The sequence below is a fragment of the Pseudomicrostroma glucosiphilum genome (assembly GCF_003144135.1).
Source record: "Pseudomicrostroma glucosiphilum strain MCA 4718 unplaced genomic scaffold BCV69scaffold_11, whole genome shotgun sequence".
NCBI classification, from domain to species: Eukaryota; Fungi; Basidiomycota; class Exobasidiomycetes; order Microstromatales; family Microstromataceae; genus Microstroma; species Microstroma glucosiphilum.
Genome location: NW_020289923.1, coordinates 79,745 through 107,117, shown reverse-complemented (window position 1 = coordinate 107,117; position 27,373 = coordinate 79,745). Strand labels below are relative to the sequence as shown.

General features: G+C 57.0%; 12 protein-coding genes across 12 annotated transcripts; 4 read left to right on the top strand and 8 right to left on the bottom strand.

Annotated features, from left to right (window-relative positions):
* The first annotated feature begins 65 nt into the window (after positions 1–65).
* BCV69DRAFT_37693 (DnaJ-domain-containing protein) lies at positions 66–2,075 on the top strand. The gene is made up of 5 exons (XM_025495230.1): positions 66–627; positions 727–787; positions 872–1,099; positions 1,187–1,560; positions 1,652–2,075. Exons 1-5 carry the CDS (start codon positions 184–186, stop codon positions 1,847–1,849), a joined length of 1,305 nt encoding a protein of 434 aa, XP_025346546.1. The 5' UTR covers positions 66–183; the 3' UTR covers positions 1,850–2,075.
* BCV69DRAFT_37694 (hypothetical protein) lies at positions 2,076–2,756 on the bottom strand. The gene has a single exon (XM_025495231.1). It carries the CDS (start codon positions 2,722–2,724, stop codon positions 2,302–2,304), a length of 423 nt encoding a protein of 140 aa, XP_025346545.1. The 5' UTR covers positions 2,725–2,756; the 3' UTR covers positions 2,076–2,301.
* Positions 2,757–2,874: 118 nt separating this feature from the next.
* BCV69DRAFT_251010 (putative pyridoxine biosynthesis protein PDX1) lies at positions 2,875–4,245 on the top strand (the record flags this gene model as incomplete). Its single annotated transcript, XM_025490407.1, has 4 exons — positions 2,875–3,078; positions 3,226–3,393; positions 3,504–3,836; positions 3,931–4,245. The coding sequence occupies 4 exons, from the start codon at positions 2,875–2,877 to the stop codon at positions 4,243–4,245; spliced, it is 1,020 nt and encodes a 339-aa protein (XP_025346544.1).
* Positions 4,246–4,999: 754 nt separating this feature from the next.
* On the bottom strand, positions 5,000–6,396 carry BCV69DRAFT_241232 (hypothetical protein; the record flags this gene model as incomplete). The annotated part of the gene is made up of 3 exons (XM_025490007.1): positions 5,000–5,098; positions 5,239–5,856; positions 5,947–6,396. Coding segments are annotated over 3 exons (1,167 nt in total), but the record flags the coding sequence as incomplete, so codon positions are not given.
* Positions 6,397–6,951: 555 nt separating this feature from the next.
* BCV69DRAFT_284016 (putative manganese superoxide dismutase precursor) lies at positions 6,952–8,208 on the top strand. Its single transcript, XM_025492895.1, has 4 exons — positions 6,952–7,026; positions 7,212–7,337; positions 7,457–7,828; positions 7,931–8,208. Exons 1-4 carry the CDS (start codon positions 7,023–7,025, stop codon positions 8,047–8,049), a joined length of 621 nt encoding a protein of 206 aa, XP_025346542.1. The 5' UTR covers positions 6,952–7,022; the 3' UTR covers positions 8,050–8,208.
* An 832-nt stretch (positions 8,209–9,040) lies between these two features.
* Positions 9,041–12,131, bottom strand: BCV69DRAFT_37587 (hypothetical protein). The gene has a single exon (XM_025495229.1). It carries the CDS (start codon positions 11,981–11,983, stop codon positions 9,164–9,166), a length of 2,820 nt encoding a protein of 939 aa, XP_025346541.1. The 5' UTR covers positions 11,984–12,131; the 3' UTR covers positions 9,041–9,163.
* A 549-nt stretch (positions 12,132–12,680) lies between these two features.
* Positions 12,681–14,864, bottom strand: BCV69DRAFT_313645 (hypothetical protein). Its single transcript, XM_025495051.1, has 3 exons — positions 13,489–14,864; positions 13,286–13,393; positions 12,681–13,215 (listed from the first exon to the last, which is right to left on the bottom strand). Exons 1-3 carry the CDS (start codon positions 14,773–14,775, stop codon positions 12,880–12,882), a joined length of 1,731 nt encoding a protein of 576 aa, XP_025346540.1. The 5' UTR covers positions 14,776–14,864; the 3' UTR covers positions 12,681–12,879.
* A 3,282-nt stretch (positions 14,865–18,146) lies between these two features.
* Positions 18,147–19,161, bottom strand: BCV69DRAFT_37546 (hypothetical protein). Its single transcript, XM_025495228.1, has 3 exons — positions 19,041–19,161; positions 18,825–18,936; positions 18,147–18,746 (listed from the first exon to the last, which is right to left on the bottom strand). Exons 1-3 carry the CDS (start codon positions 19,095–19,097, stop codon positions 18,355–18,357), a joined length of 561 nt encoding a protein of 186 aa, XP_025346539.1. The 5' UTR covers positions 19,098–19,161; the 3' UTR covers positions 18,147–18,354.
* A 2,695-nt stretch (positions 19,162–21,856) lies between these two features.
* Positions 21,857–23,745, top strand: BCV69DRAFT_251020 (ubiquinone biosynthesis hydrox; the record flags this gene model as incomplete). The annotated part of the gene is made up of 3 exons (XM_025490408.1): positions 21,857–22,148; positions 22,218–22,762; positions 22,834–23,745. 3 exons carry the CDS (start codon positions 21,857–21,859, stop codon positions 23,743–23,745), a joined length of 1,749 nt encoding a protein of 582 aa, XP_025346538.1.
* A 146-nt stretch (positions 23,746–23,891) lies between these two features.
* BCV69DRAFT_251086 (hypothetical protein) lies at positions 23,892–24,831 on the bottom strand (the record flags this gene model as incomplete). Its single annotated transcript, XM_025490412.1, has 4 exons — positions 23,892–24,120; positions 24,202–24,354; positions 24,387–24,442; positions 24,517–24,831. 4 exons carry the CDS (start codon positions 24,829–24,831, stop codon positions 23,892–23,894), a joined length of 753 nt encoding a protein of 250 aa, XP_025346537.1.
* BCV69DRAFT_37506 (hypothetical protein) lies at positions 24,464–25,416 on the bottom strand. Its single transcript, XM_025495227.1, has one exon. The coding sequence runs from the start codon at positions 25,343–25,345 to the stop codon at positions 24,848–24,850; it is 498 nt and encodes a 165-aa protein (XP_025346536.1). The 5' UTR covers positions 25,346–25,416; the 3' UTR covers positions 24,464–24,847.
* A 60-nt stretch (positions 25,417–25,476) lies between these two features.
* On the bottom strand, positions 25,477–27,208 carry BCV69DRAFT_284008 (hypothetical protein). Its single transcript, XM_025492894.1, has 4 exons — positions 26,958–27,208; positions 26,479–26,869; positions 26,141–26,410; positions 25,477–26,062 (listed from the first exon to the last, which is right to left on the bottom strand). The coding sequence occupies exons 1-4, from the start codon at positions 27,176–27,178 to the stop codon at positions 25,610–25,612; spliced, it is 1,335 nt and encodes a 444-aa protein (XP_025346535.1). The 5' UTR covers positions 27,179–27,208; the 3' UTR covers positions 25,477–25,609.
* Between the last annotated feature and the right edge of the window lie 165 nt (positions 27,209–27,373).

The following is a 27,373-nucleotide window of genomic DNA, read 5'->3' as shown; positions in this document are numbered from 1 at the left end:
GCCGAGGCTGGCGTGGGCGAGTGATTCCACGTAGGGCGAGTGGTGTGCGTCTGGTGCTCCGCTGCAATCTTCCTGTCCGCCTCTCGTCCACCCCTTGGCCCCCTACCGGTATCGCAAGGGCCGCAGAACGTCGTCCGTCACTGCAGTAGTCTACATCACACTCATCATACCACTCTACTTGCGATGAGCGACTCCCAAGTCGAGTCCTCCAAGGCCTTAGGTCTAGCGCGGAAGTATGACGACCAAGGCGATCTAGCCAACGCCATCAAGTGGTGCAAGAAGTCCATCTCCATCCACTCTACCCCCGAAGCTTCGGCGCTCCTGAGCAGACTAGAGACAAAGGGCGTGAATGGCGCAAGTAGCTCTTCCACTTCTGCCTCGACTCCTGGTTCGACTTCGGCAGCCAATGGCGGCGCAGGTGGGGCTGCTGCTAATGGGGGATCAGCTGCCAGAGCTCGAACGACGGGCAGTGGGGGAAAGGAGAAGGCAAAGGAGGAGGCTAGAGCTTACACACCTGAGCAGGCTGCAGTGGTTGCCAAGATCAAGGCAGCTGGGGGAGACTTCTACAAAGTCCTCAGTGTAGAGAAGACGGTTGAGGAGAATGGCATTAAGAAGGCATATAGAAAGGTGAGCGAGAGAGAAGGGACAGTCGGGCAGGCAAGCAGACGTAGTTAGCATAGGATCTGAGTCTGACATCCTCCAATCCCTCCGTCCCGCCCATGTCAGCTCGCTCTCCAATTACATCCGGACAAGAACGGAGCACCCGGAGCAGACGAAGCCTTCAAGCGTGAGTACCGATGGCTTCGCATCTTGCCTGCCAGCTGCGATGACTGACGCGTTTCCTTTCCCCTTTCTCTCTCTCCCCTCTCAGTGGTATCGAAAGCATTCACGATCTTGTCAGATGCCGACAAGAGAGCGCAGTATGATCGCTATGGAGGAGATCCAGATCAAAGAGGAGGCGGCGGCGGAGGTGGTGCCGGTCCGTCTATGTCACCGTTTGGCAGACCCGGAGGAGCAGGCATGTACGGCAGGGGTGAAGAGATCGACCCACAAGATCTGTTCAACATGTTCTTCGGCGGAGGTATGGGCGGCATGAATGGTGAGTAGACCCTCAAGGATGTCAAGGGCGAGGCCATCGTTTTGGCATCTGCAGGCCCTGATGACCACTCTCCTGCTATATTTCGAGGCTTCGGCGGCGGTACGACGTTCAGCTTCGGCGGTCCAGGCATGCAGCGCACCTACCATCGAGCAGGTATGCAGCAACCTCGGCGGGGTGCTCGCGCAGGGCAAGCGCCCGCAGAGAATCCCAATCTGCTACTGCAATTGCTTCCGATCTTGCTACTGGCCTTCTTCTCGCTGTTGAGCTACCTGCCCTCAATGATGGGTCCCAAGGAGCCAGGATATACTTGGGCGCCCTCGGGTCGATTCAGGGAGCAGCACATGACTGGTGGGAGAGGTGTGGCATACTATGTCGATAAGAGGGAGTGGGAGAACAATGAGTACATCAAGACGTCTGGGGTGGGCCCGCGGTCGAACGGCCTACGGTCCTTCGAGGCGAAGGTGAGTGCGAGGCAGCTCCAGGCATCGCTCAGACAGTATCTCGAATCCTCTCTGACCGCCTTCTATTTCTCCCTGGGTTCCCCTCCCTTAGGTGGAGAACAGCTGGAAGAATGTCCTATATCAACAATGTTCCAGCTTCCGCGACTACCAAGAACAACGCATTGACCGTACGCGGGGCTTCTTTGGCATTGGAGCTGATCGGGAGACGGAGCTCAAGATTCGAAAGGAGAAGAGCCCGGCCTGTGAGGAGCTTCTGGACTTTGGACTGTCGATCCCGATTAGGGCTTGAGCGAGGGAGCGGGAGTGGGGGTGAGAGGTGCGGAGGGAGTGGTGTACATCGGATGGGAGCGCGGTAGAGAGATTGGTAGAGATGTTGTTCGCTTGTGCTTGTACATGTATCCTGCTACACAGTCTCCATCATCATCATCGTCATCATCATCATCAGCAGCAGCACCACAGTACACATCTAGCGATGAGCTGACTACATGTGGTCACCAACTGTCATTGCAACCGCCCGCGGCGTGTGCGAGTCGATCCTCGGCTGATCCCGGGTTCGACAGGTCTCATGGCTTGATCATCGGGTAGATATGTCTGGTGCTGAGTACGCCAAAAGAGAAGCAGCGCAATGAACACCTCGCCCTGACTTGGTCTGACCTGACCAAGAGCCAATCTGGTTCCTGTCTGTTGCCTAATCCTGCACGCAACGCAGTCAACGCCCAAGGGGCTTGCTTGCTTGCTTGCTCAGTCCTCGGCCATTGAGGGCTTGTCTAAGCCTGAAGGAGGCAAGAAGTGAGCTCTATTCTTCCGGGATCGCCCGTCCTTTGCTTCCTCCTGCTGCGTACGGATCGTGGCCCTGGAACATACTTCGGGACCATGGGCAGTGAATGCCAAGAAGCCCCCCACCCAAGCCAAGGAGGCTGGCCCCTCTCTCGTTGCGCGTCCTGATTCCCCGCCTGCCTCCCCAGCCCCGACCGGCGGCTGACTTGGCGGGGATGGATTTTTTCTTTTTTGAAGGGGGCAGCAGCAGCGGGAGGAGATTTTTTCTTCTTCTTTTTGGGCGTGCGTGCGTGCATGCTTACGACCAAGGAAGCCGGAAGCAGGGACCGGCGCAGGGCACAGAGGCAGCCAGGGCAAGCACGCAGGGCAGGCAGGCAAAGGGGCCATTCCGAGTCACCGGAGGCAAGCAGCAGCGTAGGTGGGTGGGTGGGTGGGTGGAGCATATAGCTTCCTTCCTCGGCCTCGTTCCCTTCTTGTACCTACACATCCTTCACACCTTGTCCATCCCACCCCTTTACCCATTTACATCGCCTCGACATGTCTGCCGAACACCCAACCATCATCAACGGCAATGGCTCCCCAGCCCCCGCACCTACAGACGCACAGCGCGCCCCCATCTCCCGCTCCCTCACCGGCTCCCACCGACCCGAGACAAATGGTTCTGCCTCTGGCTCTTCCAACCTGGGAACATTTGGAGTCAAGAGTGGACTGGCACAGATGCTCAAGGGTGGTGTGATCATGGTCAGTACGCAAGAGGGGGGCACTGCAGGAAGGAGCGCAAATGACTTGCTAGGCCGGCGGCAACAAGTTCAAGCCTTACGGAAGGAAGGAAGGCAGTGGCGCAGAAAGCTGACATGTCCCCTCTTTTCCACCTTTGCTCTTTTTAAGGACGTCATCAACGTCGAGCAGGCCCGTATTGCCGAAGAGGCTGGTGCTTGCGCCGTCATGGCTCTGGAGCGAGTGCCTGCTGATATCCGAGTGCAGGGAGGTGTGGCTAGAATGTCCGACCCGGCCATGATCAAGGAGATCATCGAGGCGGTCTCTATTCCCGTCATGGTGAGCACAGAAGGGCTCGCAAAACCATTTTCCACGGAGCGAGTGCTTCCGAATTCTCTGCTGACCATCGCTACTGCCCACTTGCCGCTGTCCTCTCCCCCGCCCCACAGGCCAAGTGCCGTATTGGTCACTTTGTCGAGGCCCAGATCCTGCAGTCCCTCAACGTCGACTACATCGACGAGTCCGAGGTTTTGACCCCCGCAGATGACGAGCACCACATCAACAAGCATCCCTTCAAGGCCCCCTTTGTCTGTGGTTGCCGTAACCTAGGTGAAGCCCTGCGCCGAATCTCAGAGGGAGCAGCTATGATCCGTACAAAGGGAGAGGCTGGTACTGGAAACGTAGTCGAGGCCGTCAGGCACCAGAGGACCGTGGCGGCTGAGATCCGAAGGGCAGCTGGCATGTCGGATGAAGAGCTCTACACCTACGCCAAGGAGATTTCAGTGAGTACACAATGAGAGCACGCAGCTTGCGGCAGACGAAACAAAGACCGATTACTTATGCTTCATCACCACTCCCCTTTCTCCTCCTTCTCAGGCACCCTTCCACCTTCTCAAGGAGACTGCCCGTCTGAAGCGTCTCCCCGTCGTCAACTTTGCCGCCGGCGGTGTGGCCACTCCCGCCGATGCAGCTCTGATGATGCAGCTAGGCTCCGACGGCGTCTTTGTCGGTTCGGGCATCTTCAAGGGTTCCAACCAGGCCGAGCGTGCCCGCGCCATTGTCCAGGCCGTGGCCCACTACGAAGACCCGGCAAAGCTGGCAGAGGTGAGCACCAACCTTGGTGAAGCCATGGTGGGGCTGACCATCAGTGATGATATGCCTGGTGGGAAGATGAGCGGTAGGGGTTGGTAGACGGGAAGCATCAAGAGGGGGGAAGGGGAAGCAGTCCGAAGTAGGTTTAATCAGGGTTGGCCATGACGGTGGGGGCTACGATCAACCGTGTCGCCAAGCAGGCGGCGGCACACTACAAAACATAACGTAAAGGGTAGAGCGAGGCGAGGCGAGGTCACTTTCAACAGTCCCTCTCACCCCTTGCACCACATCCACTGAGTTTCCCCTCTTTTTCAACGTTTCAACTCCAAATGTTCTTTGTATCGGTCATGTCATCTCATGTCAAGTCAAGTCATGTGAAGCAGTGGTATCATATTGAAGACAGTGCAGTGCAGTGCCGAGCAGTGCCGTGCAGTGCCGAGCCGAGTACTCTCGGTGCTCTCGGTGCTCTGCGAGGGTGAGAGTGGGTGTACATTGTTCATCATCTCTTTCGACCCTGCGCTGGCCTCACAGGTCCCTCAGGTCGAGATCGAGATCGAGATCGAGATCGAGGTGGAGAAGGAGAAGGAGAAGGAGAAGAGGAAGAGGAAGAAGGCGGAGGCTGAGGCTGGTCTGCCAGCTGACCATCCTCCGCCTCCGCTTCCGCGACCGTGACCGTGACCTTGGGAGCAGACAGACCAGTGCGACCCAGCTGCGTCTGCGCCTGTGCCTGCGTCTGTGCGTGCGCCTGTGCGTCTGCGAAAGTCATCTTCGCCTTCGCCTTCGCCCTCCCTGTCAGGTCCTGCGGCCGAGCCTCCTCCTCCTCCTCGCTTTGACCTCCAACCGGAGGGGCAAGGGCTACTTTCCTCCGCGCTGTGCGGGCGTCGAGGAGGTTGAAGGCGATGGTCTGGGTGAGGGTGTAGGAGATGCTGGAGAGCCAGTAGATGAGGATTGCCTTTTTAAGATGAGGGGGGGGGGGGGGGGGGGGGGGGGGGGGGGGGTGGGGGGAGGGGGAGGGAGGGAGGACTACATCAGTCTTGTCCTGCGATCGGTCGAGCAGACAGGACTTTTGTGCAACATCCCACGCCTACTCACTCCTGGTGCCTGCGTTGCAAGTGTGACCGAAGCAATGGACAGTCCTCTCCCAATTGCCGCCCACCTCTGTACTCCTCCCTTCTTCCGCTCCTCTCTCTCAATCTCCTCATCCGACTTGATCTTTTCCAGCGGAATAGGAGTTCTCGTCCTCTTCTCACCATAATTCGCCCGATGTGCTACCGAGGCAGATTGCTCGTCTATCTGGTCCTGCTGAACTTTCCCAAGTCGGATGATCCGCTGCACCGTCTCCCTTCCCTTTGTCGCCAGTTCCAAATTGAGAAACGTGAGCAACCCCACTGCGAGAGGCGCGACATTGCTCCCATCTTTATCCCCCAATGTGGGACCCATGGGTCTACTGAGCTTCTGGAGTGCCTCGGGATCTAGACCTCTATCCCTGAGCATGGCTGCGGAGGTCTCGAAGCTCTGTGAGAGGTGCTCGGGTGCGCTCCACCATGGTAGGATTTCTCGAAGTAAGGGCGAGTCGGGAGTGAGGAGGGATTGACGGATGGCAAAGGAGAGGGCGAGGAAGAGGGGGATGTTCAGGAGAGGTGGGACCCACTTTGTTGGACCGAGAGTGCAGTGGTACTTCTTGAAGAGGGATTCGCGGATGGCCAGGAGCTGGGAAGGGGATGGGAGGGGCAGTGTGTGGGGTGAGCGGAGAGGCTTGAGATCATCTGTCCACCGATGGTGCGGCTGAGCGCTACTCACCTCTCGCTCCACTTCATTCTGGTATTGCTGGTGACTCAGTCCCTTCTGTCTGCAGCGCCTGATGATACTCTTATGTAAGTCCTCATCCTTCTGTATCCTCTCCCACTCGGGAACGGCCAGCTCGGTCAATCGCCTCACCCTTGCCCTCATCCATAGATGAACGGGCAAGGAGATGGTCCCCCTTACGAGAAAAGCGAGTATGACGAGTGAGATTGCATAGCCGTGTGGGTGGTGTTCGAGGTGGAAGTAGTGGGGCAGATCGTGAATGTAGGGAGAGGCGAAGCGGGAAAAGGGCTCGAAGACGGTTGCTAGAGTGTCGAAGAGGGAGGTAATGGCGGAGCTGGCCGAGTCTGTGAGGCTCGGCGAGGCGCTCGTGGACGCAGCGGTGCTGCCATCGACGAGGGGCGATGTCGACGTCGATGCTGATGCCGAGGCTGAGGCTGAGGTCGAAGTCGAAGCTGCCCTGGTGGGTATACTGCTATGGAAAGAGCTCCTCTGGACGTAAGCCGCACTCTGGCGTGGCAGCCGGCGTACAGGAGGATCGAGACATGGCGGTGCTCTGAGAAGCGGCAATGGCGCCCTTGTAGCCTCTCTACTAAGCGCTATCGCCGTGAGAGGTGTGCCACGAGCCAACATCGATGGTCAGACGTGTGATTGAGTGAGGTAAGTAGAAGTACTCCTCATCGGAATGGCCGTCGGTATGACCTCTGTGCGGGAAGCAAGCATGACCTGCAGCCGCTCAATCCGTCTGCCGCGGCTCCACTCTTTCCTCAGTTCTTCTCGAACGGCGGCCGCCAATCGGATCCGCCGTGTTCCCCTCGGCCGTAGGCGCTTCCTCTGCTCCAGTGCCTCCCGCTGTGCGTCGCGCTGAGTAGACTAGTGGCCCCTCCACCTCCGCTCCGAGCTTCTCCACTGGTGCGCGCACGGCCGAGGGTTGAATGGTCACTTGGGCCCACATCTTGCTCGCCATTCGACGTTGACATCGCACCACTGAGACCATCGCACCAAAGGTACCACAACCAGCCTAGCTTTTACCATCCAAACAAGTAAACACACTTGATTATACCTCTACCACAATGGGTAAGTAGTCACAGCCGAGGAGCAGAGGCCTCAGCTCTGTGCTGTTTGTACGGCCATCGCAGCCTAGACACAGATCCTGCGTGCCTGCTGTGCGGATCTTTAGCCTCAGAGACCGCTATCGAAGAAGTCAGAAGTCTGACAGGAAACTCATACTTTCTCTACGATTCCCCTTTCTGCTTTCCCAGCCACCGCAAACGAGCACACTCTCCCCCAGCTCCCTTACGCCTACAATGCCCTGGAGCCCGTCATCTCCGCTCAGATCATGGAGATCCACCACACCAAGCACCACCAGGCCTACGTCACCAACCTGAGTGAGTGATCAGCGAGCGCAAACAAGGAGACACTGTGCCCACGCTCGTTCATTGACCGCTCTGCACATGTGTTGGCTGACACCTTCTATCGTGGCCATCCTGCCCTTCCCTATCGCCAGACGCCGCTGAGAAGGCCTACGCATCTGCCGTGTCTAACAAGGACATCAAGCAACAGATCGCCACCCAGTCCGCCATCAAGTTCAACGGTGGTGGCCACATCAACCACTCTCTCTTCTGGAAGAACCTCGCACCCGTCTCCGAGGGTGGAGGTCAGCTGCAGGACGGACCCCTGAAGCAGCAGATTGAAAAGGACTTTGGAAGCTTTGACAAGTTCAAGAGCCTCTTCTCCACTGCAGCCTCGACCATTCAGGGATCTGGATGGGCTTGGCTGGGTCTCAACAACCTGGGCCGCCTCGAGGTTCTCCAGCTCAAGGACCAGGACCCACTGACCACCCATGCACCCATCCTCGGTCTGGACGTCTGGGAGCACGGTGAGTTTGCATTGGTGGGAAGGACAAGTGCAAATGTGTTGACTGGCTCTGACACTACGCTCTTTGCCCCCTGTCTCCTCTCACCTTCTCTCCTACCCACAGCCTTCTACCTTGACTACAAGAACGCCAAGCCAAAGTACGTTGAGGAGGCCTGGAAGGTCTACAACTGGAAGGAGGCAGAGAAGCGCTTCAACGAGGCAAAGCAGAAGGCTTCCCTCTAAGTGTCTGTGTTCCGAAAGCTCTGGGAAGGAGAAGGCGCCTCTGGCTTGGCTCACGTCGGGTGGGCAGTTGAGGAGCACTCGTAGTGCCGGGTATACTTGCGGGGGTGGAAAGGAGGCAGCTGTAAGGCAGTACTAGCAAAGGAAGAAATACGAAGAAATGCTTTTCCTTCCTCCAACGTGATAAGAGGATCGCGTTCCGCACCAGGAGCCAGGCAGACAGTACAGTACTGTGCAGTACAGTACAAGTGGTGTGTCTCTGATAGATCGTCTGATGAGATTGGCACAGCGCAGCTCACCACAGCGACTGCACAGTACAGCAAATGCATTGCATGCCGTACAAGCAAGAACTTGATGACTGACCGACTGACCGACCGACTGACTGACTGATTGACAAGACTTGACAGGGCGCAGGGCCACAAGCCACAGGCCCCAGATCAAGAAAGAGAGAGACAGAGACAGAGAAGGATGAGAGGGACAAGATGACAATAGCCGAGGATTGCTGCACGAAGTAAGCAAGCAAGCAAGCAAGTAAGTAAGTAAGTGCTCAAGCCAGCAAAAAGAGAAGAGGAGGAGAGAAAAGATGAGAAGAGGGAAGAGCAAGAGACGAAAAGAGGAGGAGGTCCGGAACTTTTTGTACGTGTGTTGGGATGGGGGGGTGGGGAGCGAATGGCAGAGCGTGAAGTGAGATGAGGGATGATCGCGTGCTGCGCTGCGAGCTTTTGATAGTTGAGAGAAAGACACATCGAGAGAGAGAGAGAAAGAGACAGCGCAAAAGAGAGAGAGAGTGTGTGTGTGAGAGGGAGAGAGGGAGGGAGGATGGGCCCGAGAATGGGTGGAATAAGGGCGCGAGAGAGCGAGAAGTGCTGCATCCGGGCATTGACCGGACAGGCTGGACAGAGAGAGAGAAAGGCGTAGGGACCGGGAGAGATGGATGTGTGGGACAGAGCAGAAAAGGAAGAGGGGTGCAAGCGATGAAGAGGGCAGAGCAAAGAGCAAGAAGAGAAAGGTAGGTGTTGCGGTGCCAAGAAGTGTTCTATGAAGGGTGCAAGTGCGAGTGCGAATGCGCCTACGAATGCGCACCTTGTAGCGTAGTAGCCCTTGCCTGCCTCCCACCTCAAGCAGCCACAGAGGCCTTGGCAACCGAAGCAAAGTTCTGCCCAGCCCCATTTGCACTGCCACGACTGCTAGCCGGTCCGCTAGATTGTGAGCGCTTGGCGTGGTTCCTCCCCTTGACCAGCTGGAAGTCGTCTTCATCCACTTCGAGTTCCTTGGGCGTACCTGCGGACCCAGAAGCGCTTTGAGATTTAGCGCCCCACCCTTTGCCGGTGTTACTGCCGGCTGCTCCGCCGGCCGCACCACTCTTGACGGGCCTGCCTTTGACGGGCTTGCCCTCTTTGGCGTGTCCATTCGTCGCGCCGTTGACATGTCCATTGACCTGCTTCTGGCTCTGGACACCCTCTGCGGTACCATTCACAGGAGCATTCGCCGAGGCTGTGCTCTCTTCCTCACCACCAGCGGGCGAAGGAGTCGTATCGCTTGCGGAGACCCCAGCGGAAGGAGGAGCAGTAGCGCTACTCGACTCTGCTGCTGCTGTGGGAGTCTTCTTGGCAGGCGCAGGGGCCGAGAGGATGGCGGAGAAATTGATCTTCGAAGATGAGGAGCTGGAAATGGCACCGGCAGAGCTATTGTCGCCGCCATTGACGGTCGGTGCACTCGATGCAGTCTTCTTGGAAGCGTCGGGAGTAGACGTAGAGGATGCGGTGGAAGCGCCGTTGGAAGGACCTCCCAGAGCGGGGAAGTCTGCACCGCTGGGCACTCGTTGGGCCGGCGTCTTCTTCATGGAAGCATTGGCACCGTTGCTCTGAGCTGCAGAGGCCTTGCTAGCGTTGCCCTTGCGTGATTGATTGTTGTTCTGCTGGACTGCCCTCTGTTGGTTCTGCTGAGGTTGTTGCGCAGACTGCTGTTGCTTCTGCTGGCCCTGAGTCGAAGTGGACGTCGCAGCGGGAGGGGCTACAGCAGCAGTCGTTGGAGCTTCTGATCCTGTAGCAGCGACCCCATTGGGCTCAGCAGCGGCAGCATCTGCCAAGGCGGTAGCCGAAGGCTTGGACGGTACGAATCCGTTGGCATTGGGCTTGTCAGCGCTATTTGCAGCTGCACTCTTCCCGTCCGCGGTTCCACTGTGAGTGTTAGATGCGTGGCTCGAGCCAGTCACCTCCGCCGAAGGAGTCGGTGGTAGACCTGCGGCCTTCTTCGTCTGGGCGTCCAATGGTCCGGCTGGGTACGAGCCGTTCTCGGATCTCACGTCACTTCCGTTGCCCTTGGAGTGGTCACCCTCCAGACCCTTGGGGAGAGGCTGAGGGCGGCGTGCTTGCACACCGTTCATCTTGTATGCCGAAGCGGAGCCATTGGCTCCTTCGCCCTGCTGTGACAACATGAAAGCCGAGCCCATAGCTCCGGGCAAGTGACGAGCATCGGTACCGTCAGGCAACAAGTGAGGGTACAAGCAATCTGGGCCGTACTTGCAGGCATTCTTGGCAAAGAATGTGCAGGGTGTCCTCTCGCGAGGAGGACCACGGCCGCCCATACCAGCAGCGCCGCCTCGTCCTCGCAACTTTCCTCGGCCTCCATAGCAGTGAGGAGCTCCTGCGAAGCCGTTCATGCCGAGGTGATGCTGCACACCATTCATGCCGTTCATAGTCGCTGCAGGACCCAGCGGAATGGAGACTGCAGCATTCTGGATGGAAGCGGCCATCTGGGACGGCTGGAAGGGGACAGCATGCGAGTGGAGGAAGGAATTAAAGGACTGTCGTCTCCTTCGATCTTGGCCATCGGCAGATGCAGCGGGTGCGGCTTCTGAAGTGACTTGGCCTTCCACCTTCGCAGACGACTCTGCACCGTCCATCTTTGGCTCACTTGTGGAGCCGGAAGCTTCGCCAGACTCAACAGCATGCTCGGCGGAGGCACTGCCGTTCGGTTGAGCAGCTTCGGGCAACGGCGAGGCGGCTTGGGAAGTCGATTGATCTGGCACAGCCGGCATAGAAGCTCGTGGCATTTCAGAAGTCATCTGGCCTGGCTGCGAAGCCTCGTGAGGTTGGTAATGCAGCGGCAGAGGTCCCTGTCCGTGCTGCCCAGCAAAGGGGGAGACCATGCCTGGGTAAAATGGTGCTCCGTTTGGAGCGTAGGGGCCGCCGCTGTAGAAGCTAGCATGGGGAGGAGCAGGAGCAGGGGCGGGAACGTAGCTCGGGTGCGAAGGCGAGAGGACGGGTCCGGGTGAATGAATGTCGGCAGGGTTAGGCTGGTCGATGTGGGCAAAGATGCAGCTAGCACCGTTGCGGCAATTAGGGTAGAAGCGGCACGGGATGGTCTTGGCAACGTCCGGAGGAGGGAACTTTCCGACGGCAGACGGTTTGCGGCCATGTCCGTTTTGCATATGCGGTGAAGGGCGAGGTCGCGGGCCTCCATTCATGTTCGGCGATGGGTATGGGTACTGCTGCATCTGGGGGTGGGGGAACATGACCGGGTCGTGGTAGAAAGCCGGCTGACCCATACCTCCTTGGTAGAGAGGTGGATAGCCAGGGTAGCCATAAGCAATTGAGCCATCCGGGAGTTGGTAGCCGCCGTAAATGTCCGTAGGGATGGGACCATAGGCATGCTCGCCATTTGAGGATGCGCCATGGCCGTGATGCTGCTCGTTCAGGAGAGCGGCGACGGGTGAACCGTCCTGACCGAGGCCTTGAGCGAGCGCCTCGTGCCTGTCTGCGCCTCTGCTGAGGAGCTCCTGTACGACTTCCACATGACCTTCCCGAGCTGCAACGACTAGGACAGAGGTGCCATTCTCATCCCTGACATTGGGGCTCACCTGTGAGCCACCATCGAGCAGGGAGCGGACCTCGGCTACGTCGCCCTTCTGAGCTGCCTCGAAGATGCTCGCCATGATGTTTCGAGCCGCTGGAAATCAGCGACTGTGGTTTGTTGCGACTAGATTGAGATGCCTTGCGACTCAATGCTAGTCGTATGCTTGGGCTGCTACGCCGCTAAGACGGATAGAGGAAGGTCTTGGGACCACGGAAAAGCCTTCCGAAGGGGAGAGGCTGGCTGCAAAGGCTATAGAGAGATGGCTGGGAGCCTGGGCGAGCTAGTGAGCCAGACAAGAGAAATGTGGCGCTTCCTGGATGGGTATGATGTGAAGGGTTGGGCAAGTAGGGACACGAGGTGCTTAGTCCTATGCGTCTATGCTTCTGTCAAAGGGGAATGGAAGGATATGGTGACCCAGATGATGGCTTGCTGAGGAATGCTAAGGTAGCGTGGGGAGGATGTATGCGGGGGTGGGTGAGGGGGGAGCGTGGGAGGATGTAGAGGCGGAGGGAGGAGGAAGCGAAGGGAAGGGGCGGGGTGAGCCTTGGTAGCGGTGAGGGACGCCCGACATCTTCTGACCGCCCAGGCGGAAGCAAGAAAAGAAGGCAGGCAGCCGTGCGTGCCTGCCTGCGTGCGTGCGGCGTGGGCGGAGCGGCAGCAGCGGGCGAGGGAGAAACATTTCAAGCGCGCGAAGAAGGGCGACGCACCCCAACCACACCTCCGCTCCCCTTTCCGACGGCGGTGACTGTAGACACGACAGTAGATGAATTGCCCATCTGAAGCGACGTGGAAGATCGATGTACACCGTCGTGCTAAGCGACGCAAGTGAACACAAGTGACGGCGCATGCGCCTACAAGGACATGAAATCGAAAACGAGCGGATTGCGCTCGGCTTGCGCTCGAGAGAATCGCTGTGATAAGGAAAATAAGGCCACGATGCCCATCACCAATCGGGGTCTTTGCCTTTCTCCCTCTCTATAGTCTGCGTGCCTTGATCGCAATCTCTGCATTTCTCAGCAGCTCGCTACACTTTTTGAAACACTTCCTCTCAATCTCGTTGAGTCGAGATTCGTCAAATAAGTGTCTGTTCTCAAACAGACTATAGAGGTTGTGTTTCACGTCCTGGTGATTGTTCCATGGAAGCGTCAGCAGCTCTACTTCCAAGCGGTCGAGGTTGAGTTTGGCCTGCTTCTCAAAGCTGTCCGAGAGAGACTGATCGAGGGCTACGCGAGCGTTGTAAATAGTGTCCCGCAAGTCACGCATCAACTTGATCCATTCCCTGCCCGCCTTCGAACAGTACTGCCTCAGCACCTGAGCGACATGGATCAATGCAGACACCGTCAGGGAAGTCTCACAAAGGGTGGCTGACAGTGCTACTCACGGGTGTCCAGTTCCCATCGCTTGACCACAGATTCTGCATCTTCACCCCAAACTGAAGTAGTGCCGAGAACTCTCTCGGCTCCGGCGTGCTCGGACCACAGTATGCCATCTGCGGGAACAGGAGACAAGGGACGATATGTAGAGGCAGATGAGATGGAATCAGAACTCTGAGCATGCAGTGATGTTCTGAGCCAGCTCACTTACCCGCCAGAAGTGCAGAAAAACCGCACTCTCCAAGTCGTCGATGTGACGATGGCCGTGTACGGCTAGCTTTTTCAACGGGTTGCGAAGACCCGCCAACCTAGCTAAGATGCTATCTAGTCCGGCTCGATGGCCGGCACCTGTATCGAGAGCTTCCTGGAAGTCGACCGACGCCGTCGTGACCGCCCCATTCCAAGAATGGATCGCAGATGCGACCTTGAGAGAGCAGGTCGGCAGGAAGAGCGGGTTGGCCGACCTCGTATCGTCCGTGGCTCGGTCAATAGTCGCTTCTGCGTCCGTCAACCCTGATTGTCTCCGCGGGCTAAGATTTCCACGCATCTTCCCCCAGTCGATGATAAGGAGCGTGTTGTCGGAATCCCGAAGAAGGCCTTCATTGAGATCTCGATAGTGGAATTCATGCGTTGCGAGGGTGAGAAGCTGGTCGGCGAGCTCCATGTGGAGGTGTACAAGATCATGCGGAAGAACTTGGCTGCCAATCATATCTCCGAGAGGCTGCCTAAACATCAGAACACACACTGTCCGAGGAGGAAAGTGGGGTCCAGGGCCAGATGTCGTCAGAGGCTCCGAGTTGTCCGTCTGGAAGTCAGGAATTGGGACCTCTGCCAATCCAAGTGATTCAGGTGGGAACGGCAGTTCGCACTTTTTTGATAACCTCCAGACCTCGAATGCCATCCGGAGTTCATCAGAGCACAGACGTGAAGATTGCCATGAGGTTTTCATTAGCATCGGGATGGTCGATCTGCTCCCTACGCCATGATCAACAAAGACCGGAGTGCGGGATTTGGAAGGTCCCGGGCGTACATCGAGCGATTCCAAGCCCGTGAGTTGGATGCTAGAGACACCTCCGGGAGCCACAGTTCCGGGTTCACTTGCACACTGGTCAACGGCCGCATTTGTCTGCATCTCGTATAGACCAGCATAGTGACGGTCGTTAGCGTCAGCCTCGATGTGCTTCTCTATCTCTTTAACGCCTTCAGAAAGCATTCTTGTGGCAGTAGAGGAAGACGAGGTCGGCGGGGAACCCGTGTACTCATACGTCCCCGACGGTAACGACACCTCCTGGAACGCGCTTTTGCGCTGCTCAGCCGAGGTACCAAGAAGAACGTCAGGGAGGAGATACTTCTGTCTTATTTCTGTGTTGTCCTTCGTTGACGTTGTCTCTGTCGCGGGCCCGAAGAAGGATCTGTACTCTGGACAAGACTCTCTAGGATTACTGGGTTCCGCCGCTGACTCGCTTCTCGGTCTCTTTGTAGAGGAGATGGTTGACATGTCTACAACGTTGCGAAGAGGTCAGGAAGATGAGCGGTGTAGTGACTGTGCAGGGTGTCATGAATCTGATGCTTTTGTGTCTATGAGCGTTGGGAGAGGGCGATCAAGAAGGGGAACGGATGCAAAAGCGCCTGCTTGCTTGATCATAACGGTCCCGTCCCGTTCCGACCCCTGGTGAGCACTCGGGGGCCTTGTGGCCTGCAGGGCTCTGTTGCCTCGTCCATCCTGCAACCTCATCATCGCCCCTGACTCTCCTTCTGTTGACCCAGCCACTTTTCTTAGCAACCCTCTGCCCACCGTGCCTGTTACTCTTTGCAATATTAGCCGAACCACCGCGAGCTAGTAGAAAGCATGGCTGACATTGACGAAGACATTGTCCAGCTCAAAGAACCCTTGCACCGTGTCAGGCGTACAAAGCAGGCACAGCTCAGGGCCCTTAGCTAGTGTCGCTGGCGATGCCCACAAGATCTGTGAACATAATGTCGTACTATACTCTTTGGAGAACACATACAACAATTCCCGCTGATACATTGTGTCAAACTCTCGCTTCGCGACAGCAAGTATCGACAGACTTGGCTAGCTTCGAGATACTGTAATCGCAACCCGTGCATTCGCTGTCGTCACCGCTCATGCTGTCTCGTGCTCTCCACAAGTCCTGGTACTGATCTTAGCCTCTGAGGATTCAACCCCATCCGCAGTAATACATCTATCGACTGTGAGCCTCGAACATCACGCCAGACGAAGATGCGGTCTTGGATGTTGGTATTGCAACGCATCCCGTTCAGCAGCTACACCACCAGTAACTCCTCTCCCGTGCAATGCGCACAGAAGAGGAGCCCTCCATCAGTCAATTGCGCAGTCTTCCTTGTGCCCGCTTTCCTCAGACTGGCATCCTCCCCGTCTGCGCCCAGTACATTGGCACTGTCCAATGGATTCGAGTGCTTGCGACTGTGTCTTGCTGTATTGCCATTGCTGTGACCAGAGTGGGCGACAGCACCTCCTTCCTTTCCGTCCGCCGCTGCCTGCCCCGCAGCCAGGGTCTTTGCCTTGCTCTCTGCACCGCCAGGCTGAGGGGGTGTCAAATCTGCTGCTATCCTCTTGCCAAGGAGCTGCAGAGACTCCTTGCGTCGATGCCTCTGCGAGGGAGGTACGAGAGCATTTTCGCGCGTACGGGCGGGAGATACAGAGGCTGAGGCAACTGGCGCCGCTCCTTCCAGGTCTTGCGAGACTTTGCTCTCGGCTAAGGTGGACAGGGAGGGAACATGAGCGGCGGTTGCACTGCGCCTGTGGGCGCGGCTACCCGGCGGCCCAAGCGTAGCGTTGCCCGAGGATCCAGGCTGTAGCTTTGCGAGCGAGGGGGTGGGAGCAGGAGTGATCACCTCCCCGCTTGAGCCCTGGATCTTTAGTCGCGAGAGCTCTTCCTCTACCTCGGCGATCTTGCGAGTCAGCTTGTGCGCTTGTTCTCCTTCTTCAAAGAGACTGGCTTCGAGCTTGCGAACCTGAGATCGGAGCTGTGAGACTTCCAGTTCGTGCTGCAGCTGGATAGAGTCCATCTCTGCAGCACTAAAGGACTTCTTTGCACCCTGCGGCAGTGGTGTCTGGGCAGATGCAGGAGTGAGCAGCGGCGACGGCGAAGGAGAGCGGGCGGACCTTTCCGTAGACTCGGCCAGCTCAGCCTTCCTGAGTGCCTCGTCTAGATCAGACTTGACAGTCTCAAGCTCTGCAACGTTGCTGGCAAGCTCCTCTTCCAGCAAACGCGCCTTTGCCTCCAGCTCCGAATTCTTGGCGATGGCCTCTTGTAGAGAGGACGCCTCTTGTCGAGCACTGTCGCGATCCTTTCGAGCATCGTTCAGCTCAGCAGTGGTTGCACTGTCTCTCTTCTTCAGGTCGGCCAGAGTAGCCTTGGCCTCTTCTGACTCCTTCTTGAACTTTGCTTCGACTTGCGATGCTTTCGTCGTTGCCTTGTCTAGTTGCTGCTTGAGATCATCTACCTCGCCCTTGGTGGTCGTTGCCTCGCCTTTGAGCCTCGCGACATCCTTGCGCAATTGACTGCTTTCCTTCCTGGCCTCCTTCAATTTGTCCTGACCGTCCTCCTCTCCCTTCGCCAGTTCCTCCTCCAATCTTGTGATCTCAGCTTGCAGTCCCGCTGTCTCGTCTTTTGCAGCGCCAAGATCGCGACGGCTTTTCTCGAGATCGCTCTGCACCTTGGACAGGTCTTCACGCATCTGATCGGCAGCTGCGAGCTGGTCATTCAGTTGCGTGACTTTGTTCTCAGCTGCTTTCATGTCCTCTGCGGCCTTTGCACGATCTTTCTCCACTGTAGCAAGCTTCTCCGCTGTCTGGGCTTGGGAACGCTGAGCGGCCTGGTGGCTGGAGCTGCTGGCTTCCAGCTGCTTACTCAGCTCGGCGATCTTGCTCTTCGCCTCCTTGTGAGCCTCCTCTACTTTTCGTGACTTGGTCTTCGCTTCTTCCAGCTCCTTTTGGGCTTTCTCGTAATTGTTGCGATGCTTGCTTGCTTCACTTTGAGCAGAGCTCAGATTTGTCTCTTTAGCTTTCAGATCCGCCTCCCTGCTCTTCAGTGTCGCCTCTGTGGTACCAAGTGAGCTCTTGTGCTCCTCGATCTGAGCAAGAAGTTCTGATTCTTTCTTCTTCGCTTCCTCAACCGTCCTTCGTGCATCGTCGGCTTTCTGCTGTGACTCGGCAGTGGCCTTCTCGAAAGCTTCCTGGTGGCTCTTCCTTAGCTGCTGCATTTCTGCGTCGGCACCCTCCTTGGCCTTTGACAGCTCGGATGCCCCTTTCTTGATCTCCTCTTCCAGCTTCTTGACCCTACCGAGGGCTTCCCTCGTTAATACCTGCTGCTTCGAGAGTGACTCCTCATTTTTGGACTGTTCCTTCTTGAGCTGACTTCTAATGTCGTCTAGCTGTTCTGACAAGCTTGCTTTCTCCTCTGTCAGGCTCCCTACACGGGCATTGACCTCGTTCAAAGTGCTCACGATCCTCTCGTTTTCTTTTTGGAGCTCATCCACCCGAGAAGATGACGCTGTGGCTCGCTTGTTGGCCGCAGTAGTCTCCTCCTTCACCGAGGTGATGGACTTCTGCGCCTCTTCAAGGGAAGCCTTGGTACTCTCGACCTCCTTACGGGCGGAGTCTAAAGAAGCCCTCATGCTATCCCTCTCCTTGGTCAGAGCATCAGTAGATGTCTGAGCCTTCTTGAGATCTGCTTCGAGTTTGTCTCTCAAGATCTTGGCTTCCGAGGCTTCCTTTTCCAGCTTGGTCAATCGCTCGGCCTGCAGACGCTTCTCTTTCTCGACAGACTCAAGGCCGGTCTTGTGCTGATCCCTCTCCTTCTCGGCAGAAGCCAGCGTCTTTGATCTCCGGGCTAGCTCATTTTCGAGGACACCGATCCGTTGCTCTCCCTCTGAGACGGTCTTTTGTAGAGCTTTGGTGGCTGTGTCATCGGAGGCCTTGGCGGCTAGAGCAGTCACCTCAGACTGCTTCGAGGAGAGGCTGTCCTGCAGCGATCTTTGCTCCTGCTTTGCGACCTCCAGATTCTTCGACTGAAAGGGAGGAAGTGTGATCTCAGATCAGCCCCAAGTTCTGACCCTTGCGGCAACGACAACGAAGACTCACCAATTGACTGATCTTGTCTTCTGCCTGTACTCTCGCTGCCTCCTCCTTCGCGGTGACGGCTTTGCTCTTTTCGACTTCCTCTTCCAGATCCTTCAATCGCCTTTTCAAGCTCTCTGACTCCTCGAGGTCGGCCATTGTTCCGCGCAAAGACTCTTCTGCGTGTTGAAGCTTGGCCTCGAGCTCTGCGAGCTGGTCAGCGAGACCTGACTTCTCAGAGACTAGCGTGGCTATTGTTGCTTGCAAAGAGGAGGAGCCGTTGCTTTCGGGTTTGGGCGTTTCAGCTCTATCAGCTATTGTAGCAACAGCTTCCTTCTTGTCTGATCCCTGAGCTGCATCGGCCTCTGTGTCCAGATTGTCAGAGTCTTTCTTGTCATCTGCCTCTGTTGCCTCGGGCACGGGTGGCTCTGTCTGCGGCTCACTTGGCGCATCTTGTTCGGCCTGCTCTACGTCAGCCGTAGTGGGAGCTTCGCCCTTTGTTCCTGTTGCATCTCCGTCACCTTTCTTCTTCTTTTGCTGCTGATGCTTCTTGAGCTGGATGGCCAGGTCCGGCAGAGACGGGAAAGGGGGGGTCAGCTACAGCAAGGCAGATGCCACTGTCCCGTGCGCGACTCCTCTAGCCTGGCCACACTACGCACCTGTTTGCGAGCCCTTGCGGCTTGTGCTGCTCGCTCTGCGGCCTCCTTGTCTGCCATGGTGAGCGGTAGAGGCAGGACGACGATGACGACCGACGAGGGATCTTCTACACTTTGCTGTTGCTCTCGAGCAACCAACCAACCAACCAACCAGGTCCTCCCCACCCGCCCTGCCACTCGCGACGCTCAGGCCCACTCTTCGCGCCGCGCAGAGCGGAACGGAAGCAGCCCTTCCCCCGCCAAGGACCAAAAATCTGCCCAGACCTTCGCGGCCAGACAGAAGCCGCTCAAGGCAAAAGCGGCGCACGACGAGGACTTCCTTCATCGCCGATACCATCTCCTATAGTCATCACCTGCGTCGCCCCTCATAAGAGCTGGTGAGGCCAAGCACGGAATAGGCCGAGATGCTTCATCCTCGTCCTTCGCTGCTTCGAGCTGGCTGGAATCTCTCCTCGTCAGCCCAAGCTGGTCCTTCATCCCGCCCTTGCCCACCCACCCGCTCCGTCTCCTCAGCTCCAGCACCAACAGCAGCAGTGCAGCATGATGAACAGCATAGCCCAAGCACAGTCTTGTCAGGCGGACCGCAAGCCACTACCTCTCAGGCCGCAGGTAAAAGACGCCGGCGCCCATCGAATCAGCAAGCTCATCCACCCTTGGTGAGCGAGCTTCTCTCACAGCTTTATGCAACGGGCAAGCAGCCCGACCCAGAAAGTGTCTGGTCCTCATACTACAAGCTCTTCCGGCCGGAGGCGACCCGTGAAGGTCTTCCTTTACGTCTCAAGACGTCATGGCATCGCATGGTACTCCGAGCCATCTCCCCAAATTGGTCCAGGGCTACAGTACACGCTAGGCAGTACAAGGACAACATGAAGCTCTTGCGACAGACGAGAGGTGAATATGGTAGCGAATGGGAAGCCGTCGCTATGCGAGAATTACGCTCGAAAATGAAAAGTGGCATGGGCTCGGAGATCTCGACGATCACCTCACTGTCTCAAACCTATGTGGAAAGGGTTGCCTTCGTCCTCGGACGCTTGCGGGAAGTCGGCGCTCGAGAGGTAGGCAGCGCAACAGCTGGACCTTCAATCGAAGATTACGATCACGTCCTCAGTCATGCAGCCGAGGCTGGAGATACTTCCCTCGCCGATCTCGTTTGGCAGCAAATCAACGAGTTGAGCCTCCCGCCCAGCACGCAGACTTACCTCTTGATGATCCGAGCCAATTCCCGGAACATCGTAACCATCGCAGATTCTCCCTGGTCTGCACAGCAGCGAAAACACGGCAGGGCTGACGCCAAAACCCAAGATCAGAAGATGGTAGTGGCATCTAGGACTGCTGCTGCGAAGGCTGTCGGACTAATACAGGACATGCTTGCGAGAGGACTGACCCCAGATCGCAGTATAATCGACTACACATTGAAGCTGCTGCGTCTGGGAGGGCACTTCAACAGCTTCCAACTGCTTCTCAAGATGGCATACAGTCTTGACTTGACGCTTCTCGATGCGGAAAGCTCAGAGGCTGCGCCCTCTGATCGACCTCAGATCTCCACACAGACCCTCAATAGCATTTTACTGGCTCTCGGCGAACGCAAGTCCGTAAGCGAGATGTTATCGGCTTTCGAGATACTCACTTCATCTCCACTCTCGGCAGCAGAGGGCGCTTCGCTTCCGCACGATGCCAAAAGGGATGCAGCCCCAAATTCGCAGCCTGCTGGTTCAGCCGCTCTTGAGCCCAAGAACACCGCTGTTCGCTCATCTTTCAAGAGCTTCATCAAAGACCTCTTCTACATCGATGCAGAGGCTCTCTCCCACAGCGGCATCTTGCAGTCGGGTGATTTGGAGCAGAGCAACCTTCGAAGCTCTGGAACAAGCAACGCAAGCGCCGCCGTGGTGCCCAACAAAGCCACATTCGAGAATCTCATCAGTCACTGTTGCGGAGCAGTCGAGGGTTCTGGAGTTCCCGAGGCTGAAGTCGTCGCGCGTCAGAAGGGAACGTACCGGATTCTCGCACGGTACCTGCTGAATGATGCATTAGACCGATACAGACTGAGTCTGCGGCAGATCGTTCCCACTCTCGGTCTACAGGAGTCAGAAGGTGATGCCTTCTCGTTACGACCACTGTCAGATTTTGGTGAGAAGCCACCATCTTTCCAGACTCCTGCAGTCTGCCCGAAGATGCAGCACTTCTCTCCCATCTACATCATGGCCTCGCGCAGGCGAGACCAGCGGACGCTTATGTGGCTAGGAGACAAGGTCAAGGAAGCACTGGCTCTGATGACAAAAGAAGAACTGACATTGCGCTTTGCAACCAGATTGTGGCGAGAGCGCCCAGCCAGCCATTCCATGGAGCAGTGGGCCGTTGGAAGCCTCTGCGCAGCAATCTCGAAGCGGGCAGATTGGATCGCTACAGAGTCACGAGTATTGCGGACCTGGTCAGAGAAGCACCTGGAACCACGTACGTCTGCTATTGCTGCGCTGAAGTCCAGGAAGCTTGAAGCAAGGCAGCAAAAGGTTGCCATGCAAGCTCAGCAAGAACGGGAGCGGCAGGCAAAGAAAGCTAGATCACGGCAAGAGAGAGAAGAGGCCAACCGCGCCTCGACAACAGCATCAGAGTCTGCTATCCTTTCGAGCTCGGCAATGCCACTGCAATATGCTCCTCTGAGCGCAGAGAGCTCGCGCGGACTACACACCCTTGCCGGCTCGTCCTTGCGGCGCAGCTGCCCAGTTCCCCATCTATCCTCGCGAATGTCCCCATTCCGACCCCCCCTCCGTGCTACCTTCGCAACAAGCGCGGCTCTCACCACATCACAGACAGTGGGACACATGGTGTCTGCCGCAGAGCATGCAGACGCTGTGATCGTAGGCGGTGGCGTAGTGGGTCTTGCGCTGGCCTGCTCGCTCATCAGCTCCGAGAAGCTGGCATCAAGTGCGTCGCTTGCAGGGTCTCCTTTGCGCCTGGTACTCTTGGAAGCCGCGTCCCTAGACCGTTTGAGGACATGGGCGCAGGAAAAACAGGGCGCAGACGCTCCAGGCCATGTGGAGCACAGTCAAGAGATTGCAGATTGGGAGAATCGAGTCGTCAGCTTGACAATGGAGAATTGGCTGTGGCTCCAGGGTGAGTGCAGATAATGGTCCAGTCATGCTGTTGGTGAAGCTTACCAAGCGACTGTTCCTCCTGATGTAGACATCGGAGTCACCCAATACCTGGTCCACCGCCGGATACAGCCCATCACATCGATGCATGTGTCCGATGGCCTCTCCGGAGCCGCACTTGACCTTGGTGAAGGCAACGAAGCCACGGCCCGTTCAAGCTCGCCACTGAGCAGAATGATCGAGCTTTCCAATCTACAACAAGCGATGCTGCGCTTCATAAAAGACAAGAGCAGTGTGGTTGATGTTGAGGTGTGGGACCAAACGAAAGTGGAGAGCATTGAGCCATCCACTGTAGGCGCTTCTACTGATGCTGCATCTCAACACGTTGACACCTGGCCAAATGTACGGACAGTTTCGGCGTCGTCCGAGAGGTCGCTACGACCTCGTCTGCTGATTGGCGCCGATGGAGACTCCTCCCCGGTGAGGAAGTACGCCGGTATCGACAAATTCGGATGGGGCTACGGATGCAATGGTCTGGTCGGAACCCTGTCTTTTGACAAGAGCGAGAGTTTGAGAAGGGGCCATGAGATTGCCTACCAGAGGTTCCTGCCGACTGGAACCATAGCCTGGCTTCCGGTGAGTGCGAGAGCAACGAAGGAGAGCCATCAGACCCAGACTGACGCCAACACCTGTTCTCTCTTCTTCAGCTTTCGACTAGCGCAGCCTCGACTGTCTGGACGCTGCCCCCAAACCTCGCTAGCGTAATCGCGGCACTGCACCGCTCGACGCCTGAAGGCCAATCTTCAATCATGGCAGACTTGGTCTCGGCAGCCTGGAGGTTACCGTGGGCGTCCATGTCCTACATCTTCTCCCTGATCACGTCGCCCACTGCCGATCCCGCAAACCTCGACATCTCTCTACTTCGGCAAGAGATCAAGGCTCGTCTACAAGCCGCTTCGGAAGCTGGTACACTCGTACCGGAAGAGGAAGTGCCGCCTCCTGTGCTGAATGTTGCCGCTCGCAGCGTAGGGGCCTTTCCTCTGCAGGTAGCCCACGCTGACGCGTACCTAGGCTCCTCACTTCTCTCGACGGCATCACCCTCCAACTCCCTTTTGCCCGCCAACCTTCTACACTCTGCTCTTTCCCTCACGGGCTTTGCAGGCGAAGCGAATGTGCACGAAGCCAAAGGCCGGACTGTCCTCATCGGCGACGCAGCGCACTCCATCCACCCTCTTGCGGGGCAGGGATTGAACCTCGGTCTTCGCGACGCCCGCATACTGACCGAAGTCCTGGGCGATGCTGCGAGCCTTGGGGGAGACTGGGGATCACACGACAGCCTCAAGCCCTATGAGCAGCAGACGTACCTGCATAATCAGATCGTTCTCAGCGCAGTGGATCACTTGCACTGGCTGTACGCGGGCACACCCATCCCGAGCAACCTTGACTACAAGGGCGGGAAAGGTCAAGACCAGCCAATTGTCAGGCAGCTCGCGAAGGACGTGTTCGGCAGGGGCGTAGTCTGGGCCAGGAGTACGGGAGTAGAGGTGCTCAACGAGCTCGACTGGGTCAAGTCGAAGATGCAGGGATTCGCGGGGAGCAAAGGCGCAGGCGGGAAGTAGACGTCCCATACACATCCTCGGAGGAGGTGAAGCGCTCTGCTTGGCATGTGGTCGATTCCGTTCAGGATTATGTCGGTCTCTATTGTACAAATGTCAAGGTTACCGCTACTCTCGAATGCCTCCGTCTGAAATGTAACCACACACACTCAATCAAGAATCTGCGTCGCCTGCGTCCTCCTGCTCTCCGTCCTCATTTCCAACCTTCTCGTATAGGCCTTGACCTTCTTTTCCAGCTCCTTGTCGTCCTTGAGCGTCCGCTCACTCAGCTGCTTGTCGCAGCCAGATCGCGGACAGCGCGCAGCCTCGTCGTTGCGCCGTTGCGTGGCTATGTACTCCATAATGGCCGCCTTGCTATATGAGTGCCTGCAGGCGGGGCTGTGGAAGCAGAGAGGAGAATCACCAGATCAGCAGGTGCGAACGAACTGCAGATGAGCACTTCAACCATTTGACACTTACTTTGTCACTGGCTCCTCCAGAATGGCCATCGTAAGAGGGCACTTGTACTCCATCCGTACTCCACCAATCGCAAACTCGTCATCGTCCTCTTGATCACCGCTCTCTGCAGTGATGAATACCAGGGAGGGCGAAGCATCAGCTCGGAGGCGCTGCCTTCGCACTGCGTGAGTCAAAAGCAGCTTCACTTACCTGCAGGGATGAACTCAGTGAGAGGCGGCATCGCTTCTTCTTTGTAAGCGTCCTGATCACCGGCAATTGACAGCCTATGGTCAGTCTGATGTAGATCACCTCACGCTGCATACCCAAGCTGCTCACCCATACGGCCTCCTTGAAGTCCTTGTAAGCTGACGTACTCAGATACCTCTGTCGCTGGGTCTTGCTTCGATAGTGCTGCATTGCTTCGGCCACTGCTGTCTCGTACTGGATCTTTGCGTCCGTCTGGATCAGGATGAGCAGTGTAATTTCAGTGGGAGAGCATCCTTTCCAAAGATACGATCGGTGGGAGGCACTCACGATTTCTTCCCCATGACTGATGGCCTTGACGATATCGTCCATTACAGCCTTCCTAATCTTCGCTTCCACAGTCATATCTATGAGCTCTTTGAAATCGGTGTCTAGCGCCCCGAGCATCTGCGAGTGAGAGGTATCAATATTGCATTAGCACACACCCACTCAAGCCACCGTAGATTAGATCTCCACGCACCTCCTCTCCCTCCTCGCCGTTGCACTCAGCATATGTTGCGCTGGTCTCCCGATAGTAGCCCTTGACCGTGGCCAGTCTACTGCTCGCATCGTCCCAAGCACGGACCGAGGGTTTGAGCAGGGCCACCGAGTCCATGGTGAGAGGCTGAGGTGCCGGATCCTCCGACACCTTGGGTGGCCTGCGTGAAGAGCCCTGTCCACGCTGGTCTGAGTCGTCGCCGGTGGAACTCGAGGCGCCAGCACCGCTCCTCTTTCGCCTGCTCGAGGTAGGTGCCTCGTTGTCCGATACTCCTCCGTCCTCGTCGTCCTCTACGCCGTTCTGGTCCTCCTCGATGGCATCGCCTGCCCCATCACGGCGGACGTCTACCCGCGAAGCTCGGCGCGATGGAGTTGGATCCGCAAAGCGGGACTGCTGACGTAAGTCGGTAGCACGAGAAGGCATTACACAGGGCTAGCGAGGGGCTGGATTAAAGGGAGATCGGAAGCAGGAAAATGTAGTATGTGGTGGAGAACTGACGTGCAATGCTGACCCAGCTCCCACTTCCGTGTGGCATTGACGCGGAACGGACGACGCGTCGGTGAACTTAGATGCAATTAAAGCGTGACGGCGAAACCAACACCGGGAAAGAATTGAAACAAGCTTCGATACCCCAGATATGAATGAATGAAGGTAGAGGAGACACGATCAACGGTGACAGTGACTATCTCATTCCTGTCCAGCCTCCCAGCGCAGCCGGGCCATCACCGGGCGATGGTCACTCGCCCTAATGCCACCCTCGATGGCGCTCCAGCTACTGACAATGCCCACCGTCTTGATCTTCCATCCCGCTTCATTGCTTGACCCGTCAGAGGTAATGGGCTGGTTGTCTCCTACCATGAGGAAGTCGATGCGGTCTTCTGCCGCCGATCGATCACGTGACGCGGTCCAGTCAGTGAAGGACGATGGCGGTCCGTAATTCGTAGACAAGATGCCACGCCGTGTCTGAGGTGACTGCTCTCGCTTAAGCTTGGTGTTATTCTTACCGCCCCCAGCCGAGTAGTCTGTTCGATAGGGCAGCCCGTAGCGAGTAGGATTGGCCAGCTGTAGGTCATAGAAGGAGAAGGGACTGCCTAGGAAGGAGCTTTGGGATGGCACACCGTGGTGACCCTTGACCAGGTTCTGATCGAAACGATTCGACGAGATTCAGTACTTATGCGCATCCTGTCTACCGTCGTCCATACAAGGCTCATGACTCACCTGCCAACCCTGCTCCTCTCTGGGACTGTTCAAATCTCCGGCCAAAAGAACGAGGGGTTCTAAGCCCGTAGTCCTTCGGGAGTGCCGCCGTGCCACATTAGCCTTCTCGACGATGAGGTCAGACGACTTGGCTCGAGCGACGACACCTTTGTGGTCATAGTGAGTGGAGAAGACATGAATAGGAGCTCTTAAAGAGGGATGAGCATTCGACGAGACGGCAGCGTCGGTACGCAGCTTTAATGCTAGGTGTGTGCACATCCTCGTCAATTGCTGATGTAGAGAGGAGTGTGAGAGGTGTCAATATTCCATCGAGTGCCGCGTCCAGAGCTCGTACTCACAGCATCCCATCCTACACTTGCAACGACCGATGGAGTCTCGCTTAGCCAGAAATGCTCGACACCGCCAGTTCCCACGCCTCCATCCTGCTCTGAAGCCAGGGAGAACTTGTCCCTCTTGTAGAAGACGGGCACAGCCTCCCCTGCTTGCTTGCCATCATCTCTCCCCACTCCGACCCAGTCATAGTCCTCACCGAGGAGGTACGCTAGATCGAGCAGTTGGGAATGCAACACTTCTTGGAAGACGACGATGTCTGGACTGTGGAATAAAGCGATGTCTGAGACTGCAAATCTCCTCGCAGCCCATGACCATTCCCCGTATATTGGAGGCGGGAGCGTCCGATCAGGACCGGGCGGGTCAGGGTAGCGTCGAGCAAGGGGATTGTCGTAGCGACTGATGCGGAGAAGGAGCCAGAAGAGTCAATGCTGAGATTCTCTAGACGAACGCAGAGCGGAAGCGGCACCTATCCCAAGAAGCTCACATGTTGAATGTCATCAGTGTAAGCTCCTCCCGCCGAGCCGGCAACGAGTCACCCTCCGCACTAGGTCTCTGGAAGTCAGACATGATCGGCCTGGTCGTGAGTCCTAGAGATTGGGCCACTCGATACAGATTTGGCCTGCCGGAAGCCGAGATCCAGATCCTGATCGTGCCAAGGACCAAGATGACGGCGAGAAGGGGCAGGAGGATGCGACGGGTGAGCATCGCGTCCAGTGATGGTGAAGTGCAGATACAAAGTCTGGCGAGGACCTCACTCCACACACAAAAGCGGCAGGGCCGGGCTTGACGTCTACCGGAACGGGATTAGGGCGATTCGTTCTCCGCTCCGCCGCCGCCGCCGCCGCCGCCTGTGCCGAAAATCGGCAGAGATTCACCAAGAAGTCGCCGGACAGGCTCGGC

Coding starts and splice junctions, on each gene's coding strand:
- BCV69DRAFT_37693 (XM_025495230.1), top strand. CDS start 184: ATGAGCGACTCCCAAGTCGAGTCCTCCAAGGCCTTAGGTCTAGCGCGG. Junction 628..726: donor TTAAGAAGGCATATAGAAAG/GTGAGCGAGAGA, acceptor CGCCCATGTCAG/CTCGCTCTCCAATTACATCC. Junction 1,100..1,186: donor AGGTATGGGCGGCATGAATG/GTGAGTAGACCC, acceptor CTATATTTCGAG/GCTTCGGCGGCGGTACGACG.
- BCV69DRAFT_37694 (XM_025495231.1), bottom strand. CDS start 2,724: ATGGCCCCTTTGCCTGCCTGCCCTGCGTGCTTGCCCTGGCTGCCTCTG.
- BCV69DRAFT_284016 (XM_025492895.1), top strand. Junction 7,338..7,456: donor GGCCTACGTCACCAACCTGA/GTGAGTGATCAG, acceptor CCCTATCGCCAG/ACGCCGCTGAGAAGGCCTAC. Junction 7,829..7,930: donor TCTGGACGTCTGGGAGCACG/GTGAGTTTGCAT, acceptor TCCTACCCACAG/CCTTCTACCTTGACTACAAG.
- BCV69DRAFT_37587 (XM_025495229.1), bottom strand. CDS start 11,983: ATGGCGAGCATCTTCGAGGCAGCTCAGAAGGGCGACGTAGCCGAGGTC.
- BCV69DRAFT_313645 (XM_025495051.1), bottom strand. CDS start 14,775: ATGTCAACCATCTCCTCTACAAAGAGACCGAGAAGCGAGTCAGCGGCG. Junction 13,394..13,488: donor TTTTTCTGCACTTCTGGCGG/GTAAGTGAGCTG, acceptor CTGTTCCCGCAG/ATGGCATACTGTGGTCCGAG. Junction 13,216..13,285: donor GCGATGGGAACTGGACACCC/GTGAGTAGCACT, acceptor CATGTCGCTCAG/GTGCTGAGGCAGTACTGTTC.
- BCV69DRAFT_37546 (XM_025495228.1), bottom strand. CDS start 19,097: ATGGCAGACAAGGAGGCCGCAGAGCGAGCAGCACAAGCCGCAAGGGCT. Junction 18,937..19,040: donor CCGCAAGGGCTCGCAAACAG/GTGCGTAGTGTG, acceptor CTGGCCATCCAG/CTCAAGAAGCATCAGCAGCA. Junction 18,747..18,824: donor GGCCGAACAAGATGCGCCAA/GTGAGCCGCAGA, acceptor ATCTGGACACAG/AGGCCGATGCAGCTCAGGGA.
- BCV69DRAFT_37506 (XM_025495227.1), bottom strand. CDS start 25,345: ATGCCTTCTCGTGCTACCGACTTACGTCAGCAGTCCCGCTTTGCGGAT.
- BCV69DRAFT_284008 (XM_025492894.1), bottom strand. CDS start 27,178: ATGCTCACCCGTCGCATCCTCCTGCCCCTTCTCGCCGTCATCTTGGTC. Junction 26,411..26,478: donor CAAGTGTAGGATGGGATGCT/GTGAGTACGAGC, acceptor TCTCTACATCAG/CAATTGACGAGGATGTGCAC. Junction 26,063..26,140: donor GAGAGGAGCAGGGTTGGCAG/GTGAGTCATGAG, acceptor CGTTTCGATCAG/AACCTGGTCAAGGGTCACCA.